The sequence below is a fragment of the Sus scrofa genome, chromosome 18, assembly GCF_000003025.6.
Source record: "Sus scrofa isolate TJ Tabasco breed Duroc chromosome 18, Sscrofa11.1, whole genome shotgun sequence".
Lineage (NCBI taxonomy): Eukaryota > Metazoa > Chordata > Mammalia > Artiodactyla > Suidae > Sus > Sus scrofa.
In genome coordinates, this window is record NC_010460.4 from 14,319,381 (window position 1) to 14,345,465 (window position 26,085).

Here is a 26,085-nt window from a genome sequence, read left to right on the forward strand (position 1 = left end):
CTGCAGAATCAGGAAATATGGACATGAGAAAGCAAACAATCCAGTCGGGCCAGGGCTTGGAGTACATGAAGAGTATTAGCAAGACTCCGGTTGTGCTTGGCACATGCAGAAGGACAGCTTCCAATAACTGGAAAAGTGAACTGACCATTTTACAAAGCTAAAGGAGGAAGATTCCCTCCATGGCGGCGGCCCTACGGGTGCACACGGGGAGGATTTGCTGGTTGCAGTCTCCACTCCAGGTGTTTCATTTCACTCTGCAGCATTCCCTGAGAAGTAAAAGGCCAGCTACCCCAAATCAGGGCCTCCATAAATCTTAGCTGCAAGAGGAGACTTCAGTTCAGTGAATCCTAAAGTCACTGAGAACAGAAGCACAGTGGAGGATCCTTCAAGAGCAATAAGCTATGACTTCCTACTTTTCAGGATGGCATTTATGTCCTTTTTTATTTTTGTCACCTTCTCCACTGTCTTGTACTTATTTTTCCCACACAGAGTTACATCAAAATTTCAATTACTGTACTTGTTAAGCAGATCCCAAGTGAAATCCACCCCTGTGGCAAGGTGGGCAAGATATTAAAACCACAGAATAATTAAACTAGAAGGCATTTTGGAGGTAATTTTCAATCCATGCTCCACATTTTATACACGATAACCTGGGATGCAAGAGGGGAAGTGAGTCACACAATTTCAAAATCAGGTCTAGATGCAGGGCTTTGGTTCCCACACTGGTTTTCTTTCTAACCTATGATACTGTACGAGCTTTCTTAGGGTGTTCTCTCAATGAACAAACAGCTCCAGTCATCTGAGCTAGGGATCAGCAAAATATAGCCCAAGGGTCAAATCCAGCTCACAGTCTATTGTTGTAAATAAGGTTTTATTGGGACATAGTCATTCCCGGGTCATCTATGGCTGCTTTCACAGTGCAATGCCAGTCAGGTAATTATGACAGCGAGTGTACTTATCACAAATTTGAAGTTAGAACATCTAGCCCTTTACAAAAAAAGTTTGCTGATTTCTAATCTAACCCAATGGCCTTGAAAAAAATTTTTTTTGCACATACACACACATTCAAGAACTCTGTGAGTTGCCAAGAGGGCAGACTCTCCACAATGGTTTGTGAATATGAACCAAGAAACCCGGCTGTGCCCATAGTGAAACTGCCTGGGTCATGGGACTTGCTCTCTGATCATCAATTCCAGAAGCTGAAGCCTGAGCACTCACCAAGGATCCCTCAGGTTTGAACTTCAACACTATGAAGTAATAGAACAGAGCCTTATTAAATTAACCTGGGAGGGCTAGTGGCAGCTTCGAGGCTATGCTTGGAGACAGAAGAAGGTTAGCCAAAAATATAGGAGGTGGAACCCCTGACACTTAACATTTCTCTCACTTCCTTCCCACTATAAGTTGGAAACAGCTACTTCTCAAAGCCATCTTGCTAGTGTTTGCGTGGGTAGGTACCTGGAGAATTTAGCTCTCTGGCCCAAAATGCCAACATTCCAATGTATTTACTGTAAATTTGTTTCTCATTTGAATGCTATTTCTTCTGTAGATGGCATTATGTTGTCAGTACATACTGAAAGTTCCTTTAAATTTAGATTTGGAAAAATGTATATTTTTCCTGGGAAGGAAGAACCAAATGGTTGTGGACAGGAAAGCATTTGACTTGAATATCATCAACGATCATGGACTAAAGTCAAACTGAATCAACCAGTGTTTTCTCGTCGGTTAGTGGATCCTGGCCTGCTTCAAGAGCTGGTGTGTGAGTGAGTGTGTGCACATGCACACCTGCCATCAGCTGGCCTCTGTTCCTGCCACACGACCAGCCTTGGTGTTTCTCATGAACAGAGCTTTCTTTCCCTGTTGCTCTAATGCATTCTCCCCTCCCCCCATAATTCCCCCTCCTGTAGCATCATCCTTTATACAGTCTTTATATCCCTCTATATTCTCTCTCCTCTCATCCTCAAGCTTAGGGTTGGTCTTGGCCTTTTGCAACATCTGTGGAAAGCAACAATATTCCATACAGGTAGGTAAACCAAGCAAGTTTGTCTTAGCCGGTCCTTCAGAATTATTTTCATGTGTTCTAGTCAAAACGGATTTTGTAATTCATGGGATAAATCATTAAGATAACCACAAGTAGCTGATTCTACTGTATCATGAACAGTCTTGTCATTTTTACATCATTTCATCGTTAAGCTTATAAGTTAGTTTAAATCTACTTTGCAGCTAACCTAAACTCACCTGGGGATGTGTCGAGAAGTGATTTTATTTTATCTGCAGACCTCATAACCACCTGCCCAGCTGATCAACACATGCAAAAGAACAGTGTGGTTGGGCTACTCACTGTCTCAGAACACTACGTTGACTATTTTTGATCCGGATGTTAGTAGCCGTGACTCCCAGTGACACAGCATTATGGGCTCGTGCTCTCTAGGGCAATACTTTGGAATGATGTGTCCAAGGGCCCTTTCAGGCCCCATTTGATTTGACCTTGGAGAAATCTTTAACACTGTTGATCTTACTCTCCTTTGTGAGGTTCTCTGCCCACCATTGATTTGGTACCTTCCTTTGTGTCTTCCTCAGAGCTGGTCTTTTCTTACTCAACATACTTGGTCTGGATAATCCCTTCTACACTGATAACTTATGAATCAGTTTTTAGGTGATGATTTTCTAATTTTTATTTCTGGCTCAGACTGTTTCAGATTTCTAAATGAATTTCTAAATGACCTCTCTTCTTTGGTAATGAAATTTCCAGTGAGGAAGTCGCGAGTAATGAGTTATTCTGGATATCTGATTAATCCATGACTCTTCCAACATTCAAAACTTTTCCCTATGCTGGTACTACATTCTCAGATTCTCTTATTTTCAAAGATGGAAGGTTTAAAAAAAACAAAACAAAACAAAACAAAACAAATTCCTTAGTCATACTAGCCTATCCTTGGTGCAGATAGCAATTTCGCAGTTTCAGGATATGAGGCTGGGTCAATATTAAAAGAAAAGTCAAAAGAGCATTGATTAACTAAATTAAATATAAAGTGATGAATAACTTGCATGAAAACAGGGAAAACATTAAACTATAACTTCATTATTTATGCCTTTGAAATGGAATCACTGTTTTTCAACTATGTGGCAGAGAATTTTACTCCTTACACGCATGGAAAATAAAGTCCACACAATACCCATGTGTCTAGAAGTTGACTTTGGTTGAAGGCACAATTTTCTACTGTTAGGTTTAATACAACTGAACTGAATTTACTAATCTGAGAAGACACCTGTCCAACTAGTTTCATATATATACTGTATTTGTCTTTAAAGGTGAAACACTCAGAAAGAGAAAGAGGCTGGCCCTGCCATGCAGCAGCTGGATGATACAATAGAGGATGTATTCAGAGCCGCAGTTCTCAACCTTGGCTGCACACAGACTCACCTGGGGGAGTGTTAAAAAGCCCTCCTGCCCAGGCTGTGCTCCAGACCAATCAAATCAGACCCGCTGGGGGTATGATCCAGGCATTAAACCTCCCCAAGTGATTCTAGTTTGCAGCCAGGTTGAGAACCACTGATTCATAATGAGTGACTTAGGAACAGTTTGGGCCAGATGCAATCAAAAGTTAAGAGTTAAAAAGGCAGTGTAGTGTCATTCGGAAAACAGAGTGGAGAGAAGAATCACGGGCAAGTATTTAGAGATCAGAGTGGAAATAGATGTTTCTTTTATTTTTTAAAATTGGGCTATGTCGGTATTTACTAGTAGAAGGTGCATATTCCTTAATATTGTGGTGCAGATAAATGTTTTAAATTTATTAAATATTGGTTAAATATACAGAGTAGCCTATCCCTGGTTCTCTCTGTAACACAATTTGACAGTCTAACGCCTTTCTTCTGGTGACAGCCCCTACGAGGAGCAGGCCTGGCGATGGGGAGCTCTTAACCCATAACCTCAGCCTCCTTTCGGGATGGAGACCTCCTATCACTCCCAGTTCCCATCTTTTCCCCATCGTGGAAGATCTGTGTCAAGATGATAGTCTTAAAAGCTCAGCTAGGCTTTAAGAGAGAAAACAATTCTTAGAGTCTGTTCTACGGAATTGGAACTGTAAAAAGAAAAAAAAGGAAAAAAAAAAAAAAAAACTAGTTCTGGAGCCAGCCAAACCAACGCGGTACCTGCCAAACCACACCTATCCTCCACAATCAGCAAAAATATCATCCACCGCCTGACTCCTCTTACCTCACTAATAGGAGCTTGTTCATTCCCTTATTAGGACACTGGCAGTGGCAAGGGAGGCTGCTCGAGTCTGAGGGCCTGGAGTGGCTTCTACATGTGCAGTTCATCAAAAATGAGCAGAGGGGAGCCGGCGCCCGGGGCGGGGGGGCGGGAGGGGGGGGACTGGAAAAATGAAGTCCTCGCTCCCTGTATGGGAGGAGGATCCGTCTTGGTAGACCACAATTATGGTTTGGGATTAAAAAAAATTTTTTTTAAAGGCTAAACCAAAAAAACACAATCCTAATATTTTTTTTAAATGCATTTTTTGGGGGGGAGAAGTGTGTTTTTGAAACTTAGAAATGCAGTCAAAGAAATTATAAGTTGAATGCTTCCAGGGAGTTGAATATGTACAGTCAGTGAGCCCTGGTCTTCGCCTCAAGAAGAGCTGGGCTTAGATGGTCTGTCCCAGGTCTAGAGCATATATGTAAATTGAGAGATAGCATTTGCTTTTTTTTTTTCTTAACCTAAAGCAAAGTAAAAGCCCTGTTCCCCCTTCTGACTTTCTGCTTCTCGCCTGTCTACAGAGGTCCCCCTCCATCCTCTGACCCTTTCCTAGCTTACCACTTTCTTCCTTTTCTCACAAAGTACCCCCACCTAAGCAGGCTTTTTTCTAGGATAATGGTACAATGTGGAGCAGCTTCCAAGCCAAAACGAGATGCCGCCCTCTTATGATCTGTGTCAGCAGGGCTGTTCTCTTAATCCCATCCTGTTTAGTGGCTAAACTGTGTGCAGAGCCAGCTGGGGAATTTAGATGCATCTAAACAATAACGAATCACAGTTCTAACTTTCTGGAGTTTAAAAAACACTTCCACCTTGGACATGCTCTAATTTGATCTTTAGAATGCCAGTGAGGCAGACACTTTTTTTTCCCCCTTTTTTCTTTTTAGGGCCACACCCTCGGCATATGGAGGTTCCCAGGCCAGTGGTCGAATCAGAGCTGCAGCTGCTGGCCTACACCACAGCCACAGCAATGCGGGATCTGAGCCACATCTGTGACCTACACCACAGCTCACCGCAGTGCCGGATCCTCACCCACTGAGCGAGGCCAGGGATCGAACTTGCATCCTCATGGATGCTAGTCAGATGCATTTCCTCTGAGCTACGATGGGAACTCCTGAGGCAGACACTTCTATCATTCCTGTTTCACAGCTGAGGAAATAGGCTCAGAGGAGCTTAGTGACTTATTTACATTCAGAGTCAGGCCATTATTATAATTTTGGACTTTTCTGACTAATGCTCTCTTCTATCTCAGAGATGCCACAGAATTGTGGTATTCTGCTCAGAGGCGGAGCTCTGAAGCCTATCAGGGAGAATTTAAGTCCTCAAGTTCCCCCCCAGGGACCTCTAAACAAAAGGTGTTCAGGCCCTTGAGAGACCAGGAGGCCCCAGGGATCACCTTGCCCTCTGGGGGTGAGCTGCTAACAACTAACTCCGCTAAATTTAAAGTTGTGAATTTAATACTTCTAAGGCTAATAAGCCAAAAAACAATAGCTCTTGTCCATTTGAAATACTAAAACTGGTGATAAAAAAAGGAATGTACGAGACTAGCCAATCGACTTTGAATGAATGAGGCAAACATACAAATTGCTTTTTTTTTTAAAAAAGAGGAAGCTTAGTTAATGGTGATAACGCCCACTCGTGCAGTACATGCATACCTCAGAGATACCTCAGTTCAGTTGCAGACCACCGCAACGAGGCAAATGCACAATAAAGTGAGTCACACAAATTCTGTGGTTTCCCAGGGCACGTAAAAGTTATGTTTACACTATATTATAGTCTGTTAAGTGTGCAAAAGCATTATGTCTAAAAATTACTTATATATATTTTAATTAAAACACCTTATTGCTAAAAAAGCCAAAAATGGTAATGGTAACGTCAAAGATCACCAATCACAGGTCACCATCGCGGATACAGCGGGAATGAACAAGTCTGAAACAGAGCGAGATTTACCGAAATCGGACACAGAGACATGAAGTGAGCAAATGCTGTTGATTACATGGCACCAATAGACTTGCTCAACATGATGTTGCCATAAACCTTCAATTTGTAAAAAAAAAAACCCACAGTATCTGTGAAGCTCAATGAAACAAAGGCGAATAAAATGAGGTCTGCTTGGACTTCCCGAGTGTCAGGCAATGGGCAGGATGCATCTCATCTAATCCTTCCAATCGCGTTGGACAGACAGGATGGTTCCTATTTTACAGTCTAGATGAACAAACTTGGCACCGAGACGTCTCCTCACTTGCCCAGAACTATATACATAGGATTTGTGCTTGCCTCTGGCTGACCCCAAAGTCTGGGCTGTTGACACGACGATGACACAGCACATCCCTTTCTTTCCAGGTCTCACTCCTCTGACTTTGACAGGGCTGGATTCAGAAGTTAAGATGTGGAGAAGTTCAGAATTATTCAGTTGACTTTCTTTTAATCGGCATAAGAAAGTCGTGTGATATGAATAACAATGACATGAGAGGAGCTGCTAGTTGGCGAGAAGTCCAGGTCTCCCACTATGAGGGGGATGTTACACTCACTGTCTCTTCGTAGGGCCCTTTGGGCAACAGGTAGTCCCTTAGGCTGGTTATTTAAGACGAAGAGTCATGAAAGATCAAAGACCCTCACCAGACAACTGCCCTCACCCCTCTCCAGCCCTGCTCCACCAGGAGCAGAAGCTTGCTCATCAAGCAGGATCTGATGTCATATTACAATTGCTGCCAGATTCTCCCACTCAAAGACCAAAGGTTAGAGCTGTGAGAGCACAGGCAGGGAATAACATCCGTTAAGCGTTAAGCTGGAGAAAGCAAGGGAGCCACCAGGAGCAAGCTGGGAGCCAGAAGCCCCGTGACACACACCCAGGCAGGGAGGAGGTAGGCCCGTGAGTCAACGTCTCTGGCCTCATTGTCCTCGTCTGTAAAATGGGGGTATTAATACTTTACTCGTAGTGATGTAGAAGAATTAAATAAACTCATTTTTGTAGGACAGTGCTTGGCACATAAGAAGTGCTATGTGCCTGTCGGCCAGTTTTGTTATTGTATTATTATGCTCTTCTCTTCCTCCACGTCTTCATTTTCATACGTGAAATATGTTCTGTGCTTAAATATCTTTCAAGTTTTGCTGCTATTTCCAAACATGAAGGAGAGAACTTGGCAGAAAGATTTTTCTAACTCAAGGATCTTAAACTCCTTTTCCTTGAGAATATTAACACCAGAGAAGGCTGAGAAATACAGAACAAATGTAGGGGAACATTCGTATCTTTTGTTGGTATTCTTTTATTCCTCCTCTTTTGACTACCTTGTCTCTGTCTTTGTTTTTGGGGGGCACTGGAATGTGAAGAGGAAGACCAGTGGCTGAAAATGTGCAATAAATGGAATGCCTTTTACCTCTCATTTTCTCCGTCACTTGTAATCCATGTCACTTCTCATTAAAACGTAGATGGGAATTTATCACCAGAGAGCTTTATCTTTCCATGCCAGAAAACGCCTGTGTCCTAGTGCAAGAGGCTAATCCCCTTTTCTATTCTTCTTTGGGGCTGGCTTAACACCGAAACTTAGTACAGAACTGATGGTTCAGAGTGCTTACACATAGAGGTTGGTTCTCGGTGTCGCTGGAATGGCTTTAGACAGATAACCTGCCACTACCCCAATATCCTTCAGCCAGCTGGCATTTTAATTGTCATAGAAAAGTATCCCACTTATTGCTTATGAATTAAACTATGAAATGCCATGTTAAAGTATTTTAAATCCTTCAGTACTTGCAATGGGTTGAATAGTGACCTCTAAAAATGATAGGTGGGTTAATAACAAATGCTGGAGAGGGTGTGGAGAAAAGAGAACCCTCTTATATTGTTGGTGGGAATGTAAATTGGTACAGCCTATATAGAAAATGGTATGGAGGAACCTCAAAAAAATAAAAATAGCACTACTATGTGATCTAGCAATCCCACTCCTGGGCATCTCTCTGGAGAAAATCATAATTCAAAAAGATACATGCATCTGAATGCTCACTGCAGCACTATTTACAATAGCCAAGGAGTGGAAGCAACCTAAATGTCCATTGACAGAGGATTTGAAAAAGATGCGGTACATACATAAAATGGAATATTACTCAGCCATAAAAAAGAATGAAATAATGCCATCTGCAGAAACATGGATGAGCCTAGGGATTGTCCTCCCAAGTTAAGTTAGTCAGACAGTGAAAGACAAACATCATATGATATCACTTATATGTGGAATCTGAAAAAATTATACAGGTGAACTTATCTGCAGAACAGAAACAGACTAACAGACTTTGAAAACAAATTTATGGTTACCAAAGGGGACAGATTGGAGGCAGGGAAGGAGGGACTGGGGGTTTGGGACTGGCATATGCGCACTGAGGTATATGGAATGACTAACTGATGGGGGCCTGCTGTATAGCACAGGGAATTTCACCCAATATTCTTTGATAATCTGTATGGGAAAAGAATCTGAAAAAGAATGGATGCGTGTGTATGTATAACTGAGTCCCTTTGTTCTATAGCAGGAATTATCACAGCACTGCAAATCAATTAATCTTCAATAAAACTGACAGTGGAAAAAATGCTGATTTTGAATATATAAAAATTTAAAAAAAAATGATAGGTTGGTTGATGACCTAACCCCTGGTACCTCAGAAGGTGATCTTACTTGGAAATAAGACCTTTACAGGGGTAATCAAGTTCTGGTGGATCATTAGGGTGGGCCTTCATCCAATAAGACTGGTGTCCTTATAAAAAGGGGGAAATGTGGATAGAAACAGCCATGCGTGGGAGGTAGACTATGTGCAGAAACACAGAGAGAATGTCATGTGAAGGCAGAGGACTGGAGTGATGGATCTACATGCCAAGAACAGTCAGAGATTGCCAGCAAACCAAGAGACACTAGGGGAGAGTGTCTTTTTTTTTGGCAATTTCTAGCACTTCTACTGTATATTTAGGCAGGTGGTTCATTACATTAAACTCTCAGCCTCTGATATACTAAGATGCCTTTCATTGTAACGTCTAATTCTATCCTCTCAAACACTCAGCTTCTACCTTTGCTGTGTTCCTTTGCTCCCCTGGTACCTGTGGATCTTGGCTTGAGATTTACCTGTAGCTCTAGGTGGGTTCATAAAACTAGCCTTCTTTAGATACTGGGTGGAGGGAATGTTATACAGGTTCTCCCGTCCTGCCTGCAAATCTTCAGATCTAAGAGAGGCAGACTTGTAATGCTTCCCTGGATCAAAATGAATGTTTAAGTAAGGTCAGAAATTTAAACACGTATGCGGGAGGAGAGAATAAATGGAAAATAAGTCATTCTCATGATACTAACTCGATAGGCCTAGGATGGGTCAAGCTATGACTTCAAGGCCTTTTCCCTTGCGGTGAATAGAGACTATCCCCATTTGCTGGGTGCCCTTCACTCACTGAGGTTAAGAGAAAAGCCCCACTGGTGCTTGAATCTGAGGAGCTTTTGTCCTTTTGTGATCAGGGAGTATCCACTACTCGGCTAACTTACCGACTAGTGGATACTCAGAACACCGTTTCCACATTAGGCCGCTCCAGGATGCATAAAGATTGTTTAACCTGCGGCGACTTCAGCAAACTTTAAAGTGTAGAGGTAAGGGCTAGGTTTGCTGCGTTTATTTCTAGGAAGTCTGTATACTCATGTTATGGGTTGAATTGTGTCCCTTTCAAAAATATGCTAAAGTCCTAACCCCCAGTACCTCAGAATGAGACCTTGTTTGGAATCAAGACAAAATCAAGGTCACTAGGGTGAGCTCCGATCCAAAATGACTGCTGTCCTTTTCAAAAGGAGACATTGGACAAGAGAGACAGACAGAGGGAAGATAATATGAAAAAAAAAAGGGTGGAGGAAGGATTGGGAGTTTGGGATTAGCAGATGCGAACTAGTATGTGTAGGACGGGGAACACAGGGAACTAAGTCAACCCTGTGATAAACCCTAATGGAAAAGAATATGGAAAAGAATATACGTGTATAAATGTATCACTGAATCACTTTGCTGCACAGCAGAAATTAACACAACACTGTACAGCAACTATACTTCAATCATTTTTTTTTTTAATAGAGAAATAGGGAGAATGTCATGGAAAGTAATGGAAGCATTGGAGCTACACCGTCATAAACCAAGGCACGGATGCAGCTGCCTGAATCCAGAAAAGGAAGGAAGAATCCTCGTCCTATAGGCTTCAGAGGGAGCACAGTCCTGTGACACCTTGACTTCAGATGTCTAGGCTCAGAAACTGTGAGACAGTGAGGTTCTGCTGTTCTAAGTCACCCAGTCTGTGATCCTTCACAGGACGGCCCTGGGACACGAAGACAACGCAGCACAGCCACTCCCATTTTTGTGATTACCAGGATGCTACCTCAGACTCATTCCCTAGGCACCCACTTAATGCCAATAATTATCATTGTTAATTACACCATACACATCTCTGTGAGCACTTACTGAGCACCAGGCACTGTGCTAACCACTTTACATAATAGTTTGCTCATGTTATTGATGACAAAACTGAGAAACTCAGTGAGATTAAGTAATTAGCTCGAGGACACACAGATACTATAACGATGCAACTAGGACTTGAGTCCGACTTTATCTGGATTTCAAAATTAATATTCTTTGTTTGTTTGTTTGTTTTATTTTTTTAGGGCAGCACCTATAGCATATGGAAGTTCCCAGGCAAGGGATCGAATCAGAGCTGCAACTGTTGGCCTACACCACAGCCACAAAGCAATGCTGGATCTGAGCTGCCTCTGTGACCTATATCACAGCTCATGGCAATGGCAGATCCTAAACCCACTGAGCAAGGCCAGGGATCAAACCTGCATCCTCATGGATACTAGCTGGGTTCTCAACCCACTGAACCACAACAGGAATAAGAAAGTTAATATTCTTAATTGATACTCTCCTACTCTGTCAAGATTGCTTACAGATTGGTGGCATCCTAATCTTTGGCAAACCAATCCCTGCTTCTTACTATATCCTCCTTCACAATGTGTCTAGTTTAGGCCAATTAGGAAAAGTAATACTTTCGTATTTTGCCCCCAGAGTCTATTTTTACCAAGTTTCTTTTAACTTCAGAGTTATTCGAAGTACAGCAGTATGAGTTATCATTTTGAAACAGGAAGTAAACGGAACGATTAAAATCCCAAATGAAGCACTCCTCTGATTTTTCTAAAGTAGATGGATTTTTTTGAACATGTGTCACTCACAAACCGAATTCATCTGCCTTTTGCATCAGTGGTCTTGTGCCACTCAGCACCAGTGGCTTTGTTGGCATAAGATAGTAACCCTTTCCTCTGCTGGGGTCTTTGGGAATGGAAGTGCTCAGGGCGAAGGGAGAGGTAGAAAATTTAATGCTGATTAAACACCCACCGTGGTTTACACACCTTCGTGTAACTAATTCCTTTAATTGGCACTAAACTTGCAAAGACGGATATTATACTTTTTTTCCCCACAGATGAAGAAACTCAGGCCCAGTGAAACTGAGAAAGGAGCTCAAGTCATATATTTAGCAGAGATCAACGGAGGCCCACACACAGATATGGGCGTCAGGACACCTGGCACTCGTTTCTCATCTGTCAAGAATGTGCCCATTTAGAGCTTTGAAAGGTGAGTCTGGTCGGTGGAAAGAGTACTGAGACCCGGTTCCCCAGCCAGCCATGCTGTTTCCCTGCAGAAAGGCCACCTGAGAAATGGCAGAGGTGAGCGATCCATCGATTCCTCTTTCTTTTCAATTTTCTTCTGCTCCAAAAGGTCACCATGGACCTTAATTTACTCATTAAAAAGTTGTGTGAACACTGTCTTTTTCAATTCAATATTTAGACATATCACTGTAATTTATTAAATAGCTGTGGAAATTACACAAAAACTACAAATGTCATGAAGTCCCATTAAAGCCAGGCTGAAAAAACTGCTTCAGTTTTATGCACTTCATGTACTTTTCTCTGCAGGGTAGTTATGCACTACGGCCCTTGGTGGGGTATTGCTGATCTGGGTAAAGAATGTTTTCTCCCCCAGGGTGACTGCCGTTGGCCACAGGGACTGTTTGGAGGTGGTTATGATTAAATGAAGTCATAAGAATGGAGCTGGCCTGGCTTCTGGTTTCTCATCTTGCCTGGGACCTTCACCTCCCAGGAGTGTGCTGGCCCTGCCGGGGCCCTGGGGGCCCTGAGGAGGCCTGTCGGGCTTCGATGGCCTCTTCCTACCTGTGGGCTTCATCCCCAGGGCAGTTTCTTTAGGAAGGAAGAGCCTTTCTGTGAGAGCTGGTCTGCTGGGTTTCCCACATGCAGGGGGTTGGAACGGCCTGGCTCCACTGGACAACGTGCTTCGGTGGGGTTGTGACGTCGCACAGCATGGGCCTGGCTGCAAGGACACCCGTCTAAGGACTGATCAGGAGCCATTTAGCAGACGCGCTTCGGAGGCCTTTGTTTCCCCATGGGGAATCTGATCTTCCTGCTGTTGAGTTCTTGGCAGCTGGCTCTGGAAATGTGACCATGAGGAACTACTGCTAGGTGACCCTCCCAGGAAGAGCCTGAGGGGCTTCCAGTCTGAAGGTGTCCACAGGGTCATGGTTGTGGTTCTGACACCAGCCTTCAGATGTACCTCCCAGCAGGCAGATAAACCTCTTTCTCTGTATGTGTGTGTGTTCATTTACACATATGTACACTTGCCTAGCATCGCACAGCTAATAAATGGAAGAGCAGAGAGGCAAATTTTGACTCATCTTGCTCCAAATTTCACATCCTTCCTCTCATGTCTTCTATAAAACATGTATTAAATATATAAAATGCTACAGATAATAAATAAAAATCACAAAAGAACATTACCTAAGTAATTTTAAAAGAAGAAATATACTCAGAAAAGACTATATTTGAGTGGGCATGCATACTGCTTCACTAATAACAAAAAGGAGAATCAAACAAGTAATATGCTTAACAGTTTAGTGGCAGCATGTGGTTCTCAAAATTCTGCCAATTATTACTATTTTTTTAAATAGTATGTTTCACTCTTTAAAGAGCAAAAGTGGCAAATTTACTTCCTTCTCTTTGGGGCGAATATAGTCCTTATTTGATATTAGTATTTTATGTTATCTCTGTTGCATACAAGGTGAAAGGTACAGTGACTTGAAGAATCAAGTTCTAGAAAAGGTGAGTGTAAACATTTCTTGTAAGGATCAGAAAGAAGTTATGGAAAGAAAAGACGTAGAGGAGTTCCCGTCGTGGCGCAGTGGGAAACGAATCTGACTAGCATCCATGAGGAGGCAGGTTCGATCCCTGGCCTTGCTCCGCGGGTTAAGGGTCTGGTGTTGGTGTGAGCTGTGGTGCAGGTTGCAGTCACAGTTCGGATCTGGCATTGCTGTGGCTGTGGTGTAGGCCAGAGGCTACAGCACTGTTTCCACCCCTGGCCTGGAAACTTCCATATGCTGGGAATGAGGGCCAAAAAAAAAAAAAAAAAAAAAAAAAAAAAAACCAACAAAAAAGAAAAAGAAAAGAAAGAAAAGACATGGAGAGCTAATGTAGCAGGCAGAGCTAGCATGGAAGAGGTAAATGTCTAGTATACTTTAGGCCCTAAATAGGAATTCATCAGTAGAAAATATCAGCCCAAAATACCAGGCCCTAAAAAGGAATATCAGGACCCGAAAGAAGCATTCTGATCAATATCTGCATGTGATAAGTTTACAATAAGATTACAAAGAAAAAGTAAAAGAGATCAGTGAGAAAAGTTCCATATTTACTCTAGAAGTTTCTTGTTTTAAACCCTTCCTAATAAAGTTATCTCCTTTGCTGGGTACTTTTATTAAATATCAGTTGTTTTTAATCAAAAGCAGTCTTAACAGCAGTGGAAATGAGCATTTATAAATCCAGTGGGCTAGAGCAGATACTATCAGGGAGAGTATACTCCCTCACAAATTGGCTCATGAGTTAAAAACCCACCGACCACCTACTTGCTTCCTTGATTTTACAACCAGAAAAAGTATTTAAGAGCAGAGGAAAGAGGATGGCCTGGCTGAGCTTCTTAGATACAAACCTAGTTACAGCATCACAAACAAATGCCACTCTGAGACTTTCATTTGTGAAGTTGCATAATATTACAGCTCATGCAAGCATCTTTCCTCAGCTCTGTAAAGAAAAAAATGGTTCCTCCCAGTTGTTTCCCTGATATTAAATTTTAATTGGGAAAAATTAGGCTATTTAATCATAACTTGCATTTGTTATGTATTTAGTTTTTTTCTCGTATACTTCAATGCACGTCATGGTACTGGATGCTCTTACAAGTTACACTGAGCAAGCATAAGCATCTCCATTGCATACTGCATGGCAGTGAGATGAAGGGGCTTCCTGGAGATCACAGTGCTGCCTTCTGAAGGAGCTGGACCAGGATCCAGACCTTCTGAGGCCCACCTGAAAAGCCTCCCCTTAAACCTCCAGGGTCCCTGGAGCAGGCAGCCAGTGTGGTCACTGGCTAGCATGGCTTCCTAAGCTGCTGTGAAAAGCAGGGGCAGGGATACCAAGATTATGTAATATATTTAATGGTTTTCAAACTTTAGTTTGAAGCTTCTGAAAGCTACTTAGTAGGTTATGACTTAGCATTTTTTGATAAAATAAAAAAATAGAAAATATCAGAGGGCAAGACTAAATCATTATATCAAAGAGGTATCTCTACTGTCTTGTTATTGCAGCATTGCTCACAATAGCCAAGGTATGGAAACAGCCTATGTATTCATCAATGAATAAACAGAAATAGAAGGACAGATAGATAAACATACATAAAATATGGAATGGTATACATCTATAATATATACATAATAATATGGAATATTATCCAGTCTCATTTTATTTTCCTTTTTAGGGCTGCATCCACAGCATATGGAAGTTCCTAGTCTGGGGGTCTAATCGGAGCTACAGCTGCCGGCCTATGCCACAATAACAGCAATGCCAGATCCGAGCCGCGTCTGCGATCTACACCATAGCTCACGACCATGCCGGATCCTTAACCCACTGATCGACGTCGGGGATTAAACCCACGTCCTCGTGGATACCAGTCAGATTCATTTCCACTGCACCGCAACGGGAACTCCCTATCTAGCCTTTAAAAAGAAGTAAATTCTGAGTTCCCTAGCGGCCTAGCAGTTAGGATGTGGCATTGTCACTGCTGTGGCTTGGGTCTGATCCCTGGCCTGGGAACTTCACATGCCATAGGTATGGCCAAAAGAAAGGAAGAAAGAAAGAAAGAAAGAGAGAGAAAGAGAAAGAAAGAAAGAAAGAAATTAATGCCATTTGCAACAACATGGATGAATCTGGAGGGCAGGTGAAACAAGCCAGAGAAAAACAAATACTGCATGGTATCACTTATATGCGGAATTAAAAAGGTTAAACTAGAATGGTGGTTGCCAGGAGCTGGGGGCCTGGGAAATAGGGAAAGGCTAGTAAAAGGGCACAACACTCTAGTTACAAGATGAATAAAGGCTAAGGATCTAATTCTAACATGCTGGCTATAGTTGATAACATAGTACTGTTATCAACTGAAAAATGCTAGGAGAGTAGAACTTCTTTGTTCTCACCAAAAAAAGAAATAAATAAAAAAGGTAAATACAAGAGGTGATAAATGTGTTCATTAATGATGGAAATCCTTTCACAAGATGTAGATCTAGCAGATCATCACACTGCACATTTTAAGTATATTACAATTTTATTTGTCAGTTATACCTCAACAAAGCGGAAAAAAAATGTGTAGTACAACTTGAAAAAAGAACGTATCAGAAGGCGTTATACATAGCAAGAGTGAGCACTGTTTTGTGAAGTACTGGTTCAAACATATATATGCATATATGTGTATACATGTATGTAATACTGAGTCATTAAATAAAATTAGGTTTATTATATTTTAAGTTTATACTTAAGTATAAGTTTAAAAAAACGTGTGTTTCTTTCAGAGGATCAGAGGGAAAGAGAAAACAGGAAAACAACTCTGATCAGCCTAAAAGGGCCTGGAGAAGTGTGTCTGTTAGGTGGTGGGTGTGGGGGGAGGCAGAAGAAAGACTGCTGCGGTGGGTGGGAGGGTGAAAGACTAGATAATCTTGACGCCAGAGCCTGTGTTTGTTCTTTTTTATGTTCTTAGTGCCTAGTCCAACAGCACTAACCAGCACAGGAAACCCTCAATGAATATTTGTTGAATGAATGCATGGAAATGAATGAGGTTTACAGATTTTTAAAGGCTCCTCTTAAAAATTCAATTAGGCTTGGAAAGGAATTCAGGCAGTCCTACGTTTATAAAAAGCTGTTTCCAAAACCTTAATTTGCAAATTGGTTTTTGGAACTTCAAACACTATTATACACGGCAGTTGGGATCTCAGGTCAGCCCTCAATCACCTTTTAAAACGCAGGATGTATCTGAAACCAGTGCTGAGAACTGAAGCCGCATTTCTACGGGAAAAAGGCATCCACACTGGTCTGATTAGAAATGCCAGGGGCGAATTGGCTTCCAGGGGGCAGTCCCCATTCCTCTTGCCACAGCTACATGTGTTTCTGCAAAGCCATTCTGGGGGGACTGGGGTGGATGTGAGAAGCAGCATGAAGTGTGGGCTCATGTCAAGGATAGGGATAGGTCAAAGGTAAGCAGAAGAAGAGTGAACAATGCAAATAGCATCAATCGGGAAGGAAAGAAAGGCCAGCCAGTGTGCTTGTGGCCAGGTAGCCAGGAGACATATGCAGAAAGTTGAGACTACCTCCATTAAGATCTGGGGCAGACACCACTGCAGCGGCAGTTCAGCAATGCCATTTACGGAGTGCCCCCCACACAAAAAGCACAAGTACATGTTTCTCTGCCACTTGTTCTTAGTTTTTGATTCATTAACAGCAAGGAGTAATTTTACCCTTAACCAGATAAGAGGTCCAGTAAAGTCAATCATTTAAAGCCAATCTTTGAACCCCAAAGGAGTAAAAATGGCCAGTTTGTTATACAAACCAACAGTCACAAAATGCACACGCCTTTGACTCTGCAGGAAAGAAGGCTCCTCACTGCTCCTCTACCCAGACTGGGGACTTTTCCTGTGAACACAATTCTAACAAAGGAGGTTTCTTGATAGCCTTGGCTACAGCAGAATAGATAGTGGAACTGCTAGAGCTGGATGCCTTAAGACTAATTAGGAAAGATAAAATACATAAATAAGAAGATGGAAGACATCAAACAATAATTGGACCATTTTTGGATGGGAGCTGCAGCCTCGGAGATACCACTGTTTCACTGCATGATTTAAATAACTATATTCATAATGACAATTCACAGCAATTAGGAAGTGTTTCAAATGTGATATTTATTAGGGAGAAGGAAATATATGGTTTTCATTGAATTTTTTAAAACTTTAACATGCTGGAAAATTGTAATGCTACATTCACCAAGAAGACTGAAAAAAAACAGCTATTCCTAAACTTTTTACAAATCTGAATATAGGTACATGTACCCTTTCTGTATCTTGGATAATTATGCCAGTCATTTATTCCCCTGACATGTTTTTAACTTAGTTTCTTCAGAAAACCAGTGGGATGAACTAAATAATTTCCTACATTTCTTTGATTCCATGGTTTAAAAATTTATATCCCCTTCCACATTTGTTACAAAATATGTCACAGGAACAAAACTTTTTCATCCTCAGGATATATAAAAGCACACCTTATGAGAAATTTAACTCTTAATGGACAAAAGCATGGCTATTTACAAGAAATCCAAAATCCTGACTCAAGAAGACTTCACTAAGGCTTTGGGAAAATGAGAAAGTATGGAAGTGGTGAAGATATTAGACTGCAAGTGACAGAATCTCTCAATAATCTTACCAGAAACAAATTAAGCAACACCCTGAAAACTAAAGAACTGAACAGCCTTTCACACCTACCCCTGAAAATAACATGGCTCTGGGTAGGTCTTGGCATTCAGGAATTTTAATGCACCTCATAAAAAAAACACTGTCAGTCTTGCTCTGTAGGTGATGAAACTGAAATAAATTATCTGATGCAAATGGAAAGGAATTTAGAACTCATTTTGTTGGGCATCTGTTTTGGCATTTAACCTAATACTTCTTCCTAAGCAGAAGGTGCAGAAGCTTTGTGTGTTCAAATGAGTCCAGTGAAAAGTGAACTTAGATGAATTGAGTTTGGTTTATCCAATAATGGGAATGCTAATGGATATTTTCTGAGCATTGGTACCATGTTAGAAGTTGAAGGTTCAGAGATTCAAAATAGTCCCTGCCCTCAAATGAATTCCCATTTATTGCAGGAGGACAAGCAAGCTCACCGATGCTCACTTAACTTTAGTTCAAGGTGAAAAACAGAAGGATAGGCAAAAGTTATTAGTGTGGAGAGAAAAGGGGAGCTGAGGAAGTCTTGTGGTGGAAAGTAGCATTTGATCAGGACCTTGAAGGACAGAAAGGAAGTCAGGAACAGGTAAGCTAGAGCCTCTAATTTCTTTCCTTTTGTTTTTAAAAATTTTTCATTTTATGGGCTGTACCTGTCGCATATGGAAGTTCTCAGGCTAGGCGTTGAATCAGAGCTGCAGCTGCCAGCCTATGCCACAGCCACAGCCACGCCAAATCCAAGCCACATCTGCGATCTACACTGCAGCGCCGGATACTCAACCCACTGAGGAGGGCCAGGGATCGTACCTGCAGCCTCTTGAAATACTAGTCAGGTTTACGACTGCTGAGCCACAACAAGAACTCTGAGCCTCTAATGTTTACTGTAACCCGCATTGCTCACTTCTATGCCACCCTGCCTCTTCTCTATTCCATGTCGCCCTACCCACTCCACCAAAACTTCGTTGGTCTCCGTGGAACCCTTCAGAAACCCCAGTCTTGTTGAATGCCTCCATTTCAGACGAGGAAACTAAGGCGCACGGAGTGTTCCCCACAGAGGAAAGAGTGAGCCAAGGAAGGAAGGTGGCTTGGACATGAGTTTGGGAACCAGCGAGTGACGTGATTTGGTCAGAGCAGGGGGAGGTCCAAATGGGAAGGGCTATTAAAGGCAGACAGACTGTGGAGACCTCGAATGCCATGTTGAGGAGAGTGGGCTCTGTCTTCAAAGCTGAGGGACAGGAGGGCGAGATGGGACAGGACTGGAAAGGGGAGAGAGCCTGAAGCCAAGACCAGATAGAAGGCAACTGCAATCGTCTAGGTAGGAGGCAATAACTGCTGAAATTCAGGGAATGACAGAGTGAGTGGAGAGACACGGAGAAAGTAAACTGATAGATCGTGGGCATGATGGAGTAGGAAAAAAAAAACAGAAGCTGGAATTCGCACCCCCTCCCCCCACTGGCCTCTTTGCCTTCCTTCTAAGCTCTGTGGTTGGCCAGTTGTGAACACTGGACAAGCCCCTCACTCCACATGCCTTGGTTTCCTTTTCTGAAATGGAGGCATTACAAGAATGGGGTTTCTAAAATTCCACGGAGACCTAGGATTGCAAAGAAGTTCTGGTGGAGTAATAGGGTTGGGGGCAATAGAGAGCAACGGGGGGGTGGGTTGGGGGTGAGGAATGGGCGTTGACTGGGGTCTGCAATCAAATGAGAAGCTCTAGATACAAAACCACCCCCAAAATCAGAATACCTCCTTTACGTAACAGAATGATCTGTAACAGTAAATTGCCAAAAAAGTAAAAACCCCCAACCACTATGATAACCTCAGGACTGTATAGATTACCTCCAACAGCCTTTTGCGCATTCACACTCACAGAAACTGTCACCCAAGAGATTTGCTAATATAAGTGGACATGGGTCTCATTTTTAGGACCCCGTTGAGTTCCTGTTTATTTGGCGAACTGTTGCACAAATGCTGGAACAACTGGAACAACAATTGTCATGCTGAATCCATGCCAAAACTCCCTAAAATGGGACAGATTTACTGAAAGGCCATCTGGTGTTCTTACTCTTGTGCGGTACCTTTTTCCAAGATCCAGCGAGTTTTCCAAACCTCATAAACGCCATCGTGAAAAGGGCTGTTGCCTGTGAGTACAAAGACCCTGGCTTCCCGGCTACTGACTGTCCTCTGGTTTTGGGTCAGCTGAGCTGCCCCTCTGAGGTGCACAGCCCTGTCTATAGAAGCAGAGCAATACAGCAAACAACCCTAGGGGCCCCTCTAGCTTGAACATTCCAAGATTCCAGGATCCTCAACTTTGGAGCCTGCTATCTGAACAACACTCTGATCAATAGCATGTGCTCGCGGTCTTGTTCTGTCACAGTCAGATGGTCAGTGTATTAAAGGCTTTGGGCTGTTGTCTGTAAGGATTGGGCAATGTGTGCTTTAGCCAAAGTCTCTGAGCCCTGAAGAGGGTTCAGGTCTAAATTAACAGCAGATCTTTAGAAACAGAAGGCTCTGTAGATCGCTATTTGAAATAAGAAAAGCCGTGCCTAGGTATAACCCCCACCCCCCACCCCCACAAATGGTCTACAAACCACCATAAAAATGGAAATGAGGCAAACCACTCAGAACCACAACCAGGTTGAGACCAAAAAGTTTCATACAGGTCTGAAACTTACACACTCACCGCCTTTCTTTGCCTCCTGATTTCTTCTCTTCCCTCCCACTCCCACAGTTACATTTTTTTTTCTTTTTAACAAAATTCCTTTATAAGAAAAAAGAAGAAGGAAAACCGAAGAGGTGAAGCGAGCACTCACTGGGAGAGCGCGGCCAGGCTGCGTCTTCCCTGCGATCCGGATCCCCCGAGCATATCTGCAGCTGGAAGGGGCGGGGGCGGCGAGCGCAGAGGTGCGGAGACCCTGGGGCGCTCAGGGCGTGGACTGGGCCCGAGGAGGTGCCATGGTATTTGCGGCTGAAATGCGGTGTGCAGGATGCTCCCGGGTTCTCCCTTTGTGTTAACACTTTGGTCTGTCCCGGTGACGAAAGTCTGGGCTTGTCCTTTGCCAAATCTACTCCTCCCCACCCTTTCCCTCGGCATAGGATCATCAGAGAGCTGATTGTTATTTTTTACTGTAATCTCTCTAATAGAGGCTCATCCGGTTTAGATTTAGATTGTAAAGGGCCCAGATTGCTTCATAATTTCCAGAATGTTATTAATGGGCAGTGGGGGCCAGGGTCCCCAGTAGCTTTCATGACGTCGACTTTACATGATCAATTACAAATAATTCTTCTGAGGTAGAGAACTAGTTAAAGGAAAAGACACTGATCCACGTGCTCAGCCTTTGGAGAACTAGCTGATCACTCACGGTATCACTTGCATACAATAATTCGATTCTGTAGAGATCAACGGAAACCAGCCCACTGAAAAGTTCATCCGGGTGCAGTTCTCAGGCCCTCGTTCTGAGCTCTGTTCTCAATTAACATCGGTGTAGGTGGCTTCCAAAGCAAACAGTTCCCACTGAGAAATCAAATCTGAGAAGCTCTTCTTTTCCCTTCTACTCAAGGGAAGATGCAGCACAGAAAAGTGAATACAAAGGCAGAGGGAAGAGAGCCAGGGGATCAGTGATCTGCCGGTACGTGGGGTGTTTGCTGAAATGAGGGCAACAGCCAGCCTAGGGAACATGTTGCAACACTGGGCCTGGCTGCCCCCGTGGCACTCTGCTGTGGTGACCTCATCAGCCAAGCGGGCAAGGGAGCCTGGTCAGCAACAGCTTGGCGAGCAACCAGATCCCAGCTGCTGAGGAGGGGGTGGTGTCGATCCTCTCTGGAGATGACACGTTGTCTAGGCTGGAGTCGTGAATGCGTTTCTGCATCTCTAACAAGCAATGAACAGACTGCTGCTGGGGCACCAAGATACGTACGGGATGGGCTTTCAGTTAAATACATAGAATAACTCAGATTTCCACTGAGTTAAGATTCTTTTAGTAACTGGCAGGAGAAGCAATCACCTTCGCACCTGGATTCACATCCTTCACAGGATGAAAAACATCTTTAGGATCTAAGGCACCATGTCACAAGCATGGCTACAGAAGCTGTATAGCACAGGGAACTCTATGCAGCACATTCCGTGATAATCTATGTGGGAAAAGAATCTGAAAAAGAAGGGATGTGTGTACATGTATGACTGAGTCACTTTGTACAGCAGAAATGATCAGAACACTCTAACTCAACAATACTTCAATAAAACTTGAAAAAATAGAAGATTATTAAAAAAGGAAAACAAAAACAAACAAACGAACCAAAAACCCCACAAAAGTTCGGCCAGCAGAATGGAGAGGAACCACAGCAAGAATGCTTGTGCTCAATTTGAAAGAAGTTTAATTTAGTTAGGTTAGATCCCCTCCTCATTTTAACTAGAAAATTTCGGTTGATTCCCTGCTTAAGTGTTATGCTATCATTAAAGTCATAGTTTACAGAGGAATATAGTTTAAGGAACTTCAAAGTTAATTATCTCCATATATCACCATGTACATATCCTTTAAATATCCCTCTGATTTTATATGTTATCACTCAATATATATTAAAGTGTGCGAGACTCTTAAAAATGGAGATCACACGAGAGGCCTTAACAGAAGACTTACTGCATTGACTTGGGTTTATGCTTCAAGCTCTGATGGACAGATACACTTATTAAAGCATTTTGCTATTCCTCTTTCTACTAGGTTTTTCCCCATTTAATTTTTTCCCTTTAAAATATTCAGTAATTTGCTGTGGCAGGCAGAATAATGTTCTTCCCAAAGACATCACTGTCCTAATGCCCAGAATTTTTGTGAATATGTTACCTTACAAGGCAAAAGGAATTTTCCAGATGTGATTAAGTTAAAGGCCCTGAGTTGGAGAGATTATCCTGGATTATCCAGATGTACTCCATCTTCGTCACATGGGTGTTTAAAGCGAGATAAACCTCTCCCGCTGAGGTCAGAGGGAGATATGGCTATAGAATAATGGCCAGAGATGACCTTGCAGGCCCTTAAGATAGAGGAATGGGGCCAGGAGTCCAGGAATGTGGCAGCTTCTAGAAACTGGAAAGGCAAGGGAAAGGGTTTTCTCCTGTAGGCCCTCTAGAAAGGAATGCAGCTCTGTCTACACCTTGATTTTAGCCCAGTGAGACTTTGAACTCTTAGGACAATGGGGACATTTTAAGCCACCAAGTTTGTGGTTATTCATTAGAGCAGTGATAGAAAACGAATACATTTGTTTAGGGGACTCTTTTGACCTCAGGAAGATGTTTCACCTCCTGATTTCTCCCATCTCCCACCCCCAAACCTATTCTGAAGTGGCGAGTGTAGTTTTGGCACATTTGGAATAAGCTCATAGAATGGAGTAGCCTGGAAAAACTTCAGTGGTTCGTCCAGGCCAGTTCAGACTCTCTCTCTCAACACACACACGTGGAGGACAGCAAAAATTTAGCAATATTCCACCAATATACTGACATTCGTGCACTGAAGCATGCTAATGCGCAGCTGTGTGAAAGATACCCACCAAGCTGTTTTCCTAGTTGTAAAGACAGAAAGAGGGAAATCATGTGCCCTTAAAGTCGGCCTCTTGCTGTAAATGGAATATGTTTGGGAAGTAACTGTCTGCCTTCAGCTTGTAAAACTAATGGATGTCATAACTCCTGCTAACTCATAGGGTATCACATGGCAACAGTGAAGAGAGGAGTGAGTCTCGGGCCTGGGTTGGATGTCGGTGGGGAACAGGAAGAGCCCTGGATGGAAAGGAGATTGGAGACATTGGAGAGGCAAGGAGGCAGGTGAATCACAAGGCTGGGATCGGCACCCGCCTCCAGGTGGCGCTCTGAAGACGAGCTGCCTGGGGCCGGAGGGGCAGGTGAGAGGAATTCGGAAAAACACACCGAAAGATAATTTGGGAACAGTGTCTGCTTCTGCAGAGACCAGCAGGCCCATGTACTTTCACCATGCAGCACAGACACAAGTGCTCAGAGTCCAGCTTCCAGAACTGGTGTTTCTGGCACCAAAGTAATCATTTATTGGCACCATGAACAACTGGGCCAGTCATCCTTCAGCAAGATAGTAGGCGTCACACATGTGACATTTCAGGCCTCTTTTACTGGAGACATGAACGTCTGGGCCTCTCTTAAATTACTGATAGCACCCTTCATTTGTAGATACTTTCATTTTTCATCAAAGAGATTCTGGGCTGGGAAGGTTTGAGGGAGGTCCGTTCTATACAAAGAAAGAGCTCCCACCACACGGTGGTCCTTTCTTAATAAAATATGGTTAAAAAAATAACTTTACTTCATGGAGGTAGGAGACTGGACCAAATGATTTCTTCCAGACTTTACCGTCTGCAATGGTTAAGAACAGCTTCTACCTTGGAGCAATTCACTAGGGAAAAGAGAGGTATGTAGGAAGTGCCCTATGTACGCCCTAATGCACTTACACACACACACACACACACACTCACCTCCTGCAGAAACACAATTTAAACCCAAAAGAAATCTGTTCACATGAGAAGCAACCGTTCAAGTAATTTAAAGGGGATGTTTTAAAAGACTCTTGAAGAACATTTTTCTTGCCAAGAAATCCATGGACTCTACACTCTTAGAATGAAGCAAAAGATCTTACCCAGACAGTGGCTCACCACGGGGTGGATAGGAACGGAAGTGAAAGGGTTAACTACATATTCCGCAGGCTGAACCTCTTTGCTCAGTTCCCTAGGCCCCCTAGTCTTTCCTCCACAGCTGAGGGCACTGCCCTCCTCCCCACCCCCTACCCGCCTAGTGGCACTGAATACCTTCACTTAAACTACATTGCTTTGTGTTTTCTTGTGATACAGCTTTTTAGTGGATCTTCCTAAGACATCTTCTCATGAAATACTTCTCCCTTTTCCCATCTCCTTTTGCAGAAATTACAGACTCCTCTTCCCTCTTTGCTTTCGACCATCAGCAAAGTATTTTCCTTGCTTCTCCCTCTCTATTGTGCCTTTGCTAAAGTCTTTGTAGCTCCCACTGTGTCTTCCTTTAGGGAATGCCTGGTGGGCTGGGGGTGGGAGGTGGGGGGATGCATGGACTGTTACCAAAAGCCATCATTTAACCTGCATCCTAGTCTTCCAGGGCAATGCCCCATCAGTCACGAGCATCTGCACAGCCTTCACTGACACAATTCTCTCAACTATTTTTTGGTCTAAGTCCAGGCATAACACATCTTGGGTTGCTTCACTCTCTTTTATTTACCTTACAATGGTGGCCATACAGTTTCATCCCAGCTTCTTCCCCCTATTTGAATGTTTACTACAAGCAAGTATCACGGAGTTAACTGCCACAGGGGCTCCAAAGATAAGAAGGGCAGTCCCAAAGGGAGATAAGATATGCATACAAAATGTTAATGAAAGATGGAGAGTGAGCAGTATTCTGAGAGCAGCAGAGCTGAGGTGTGATAATTCTAAGGTGACATCCTACCATCAAGATCCCAGGGTTTAATCATGCGTATACTCAATGTATTCTGTGATTGAACTAGACTTCCTGTGGCTGAGATAGAAATCCACTTATCTCTATTAGGGCCACAGGTATTAAGTCATCCTTCAATCTAGTCTTTTCTAGGCTAGACGCCAATGCCTATTTTCCATCCTTTTAATATCAGCCTGAAATATAACAACTCTTTAAATGGGAAACCAAAACTGGACATAACAAAGGCTTGACCAAGGCATGTGCCTGGCTGAGGTCCCAGTGCTGCCTGCCACATCCCTTTTAACACATCCTAGCATTGTTTTGCATTGATAATAGCATCTCTTATAGAGTTCATTCATTAATTTTTGTGCTAAATCCATGGTGTTTTTTTTTTTTATTCTTCTCTAGATTTATGGCTTCATCTATCTCCAGCATTTATCTGTTAAGCTATTTTTGTTCTTATTAATTGCCCCTGATATAAAGAACTTCATACTGTTTCCAGAGGCTCAT

The 26,085-nt window shown here is 42.8% G+C and overlaps 1 protein-coding gene across 16 annotated transcripts in view; it reads right to left on the reverse strand.

Annotated features, from left to right (window-relative positions):
- The window catches only part of CALD1 (caldesmon 1), a 218,687-nt gene that overhangs the window by 51,426 nt on the left and 141,176 nt on the right, over positions 1–26,085 (reverse strand). For 6 of the 16 annotated variants that reach the window (XM_021079170.1, XM_005673148.2, XM_021079165.1 and 3 more), the window contains exon 1: positions 20,924–22,216. The exons of the other annotated variants lie outside the window; for them this stretch is intronic. In XM_021079170.1, the coding sequence (XP_020934829.1) occupies positions 20,924–21,204 (281 nt within the window). In that variant the 5' untranslated portion in view covers positions 21,205–22,216. Of the gene's footprint in view, positions 1–20,923; positions 22,217–26,085 lie in introns of those variants that run through there. 16 annotated transcript variants of the gene reach the window in all.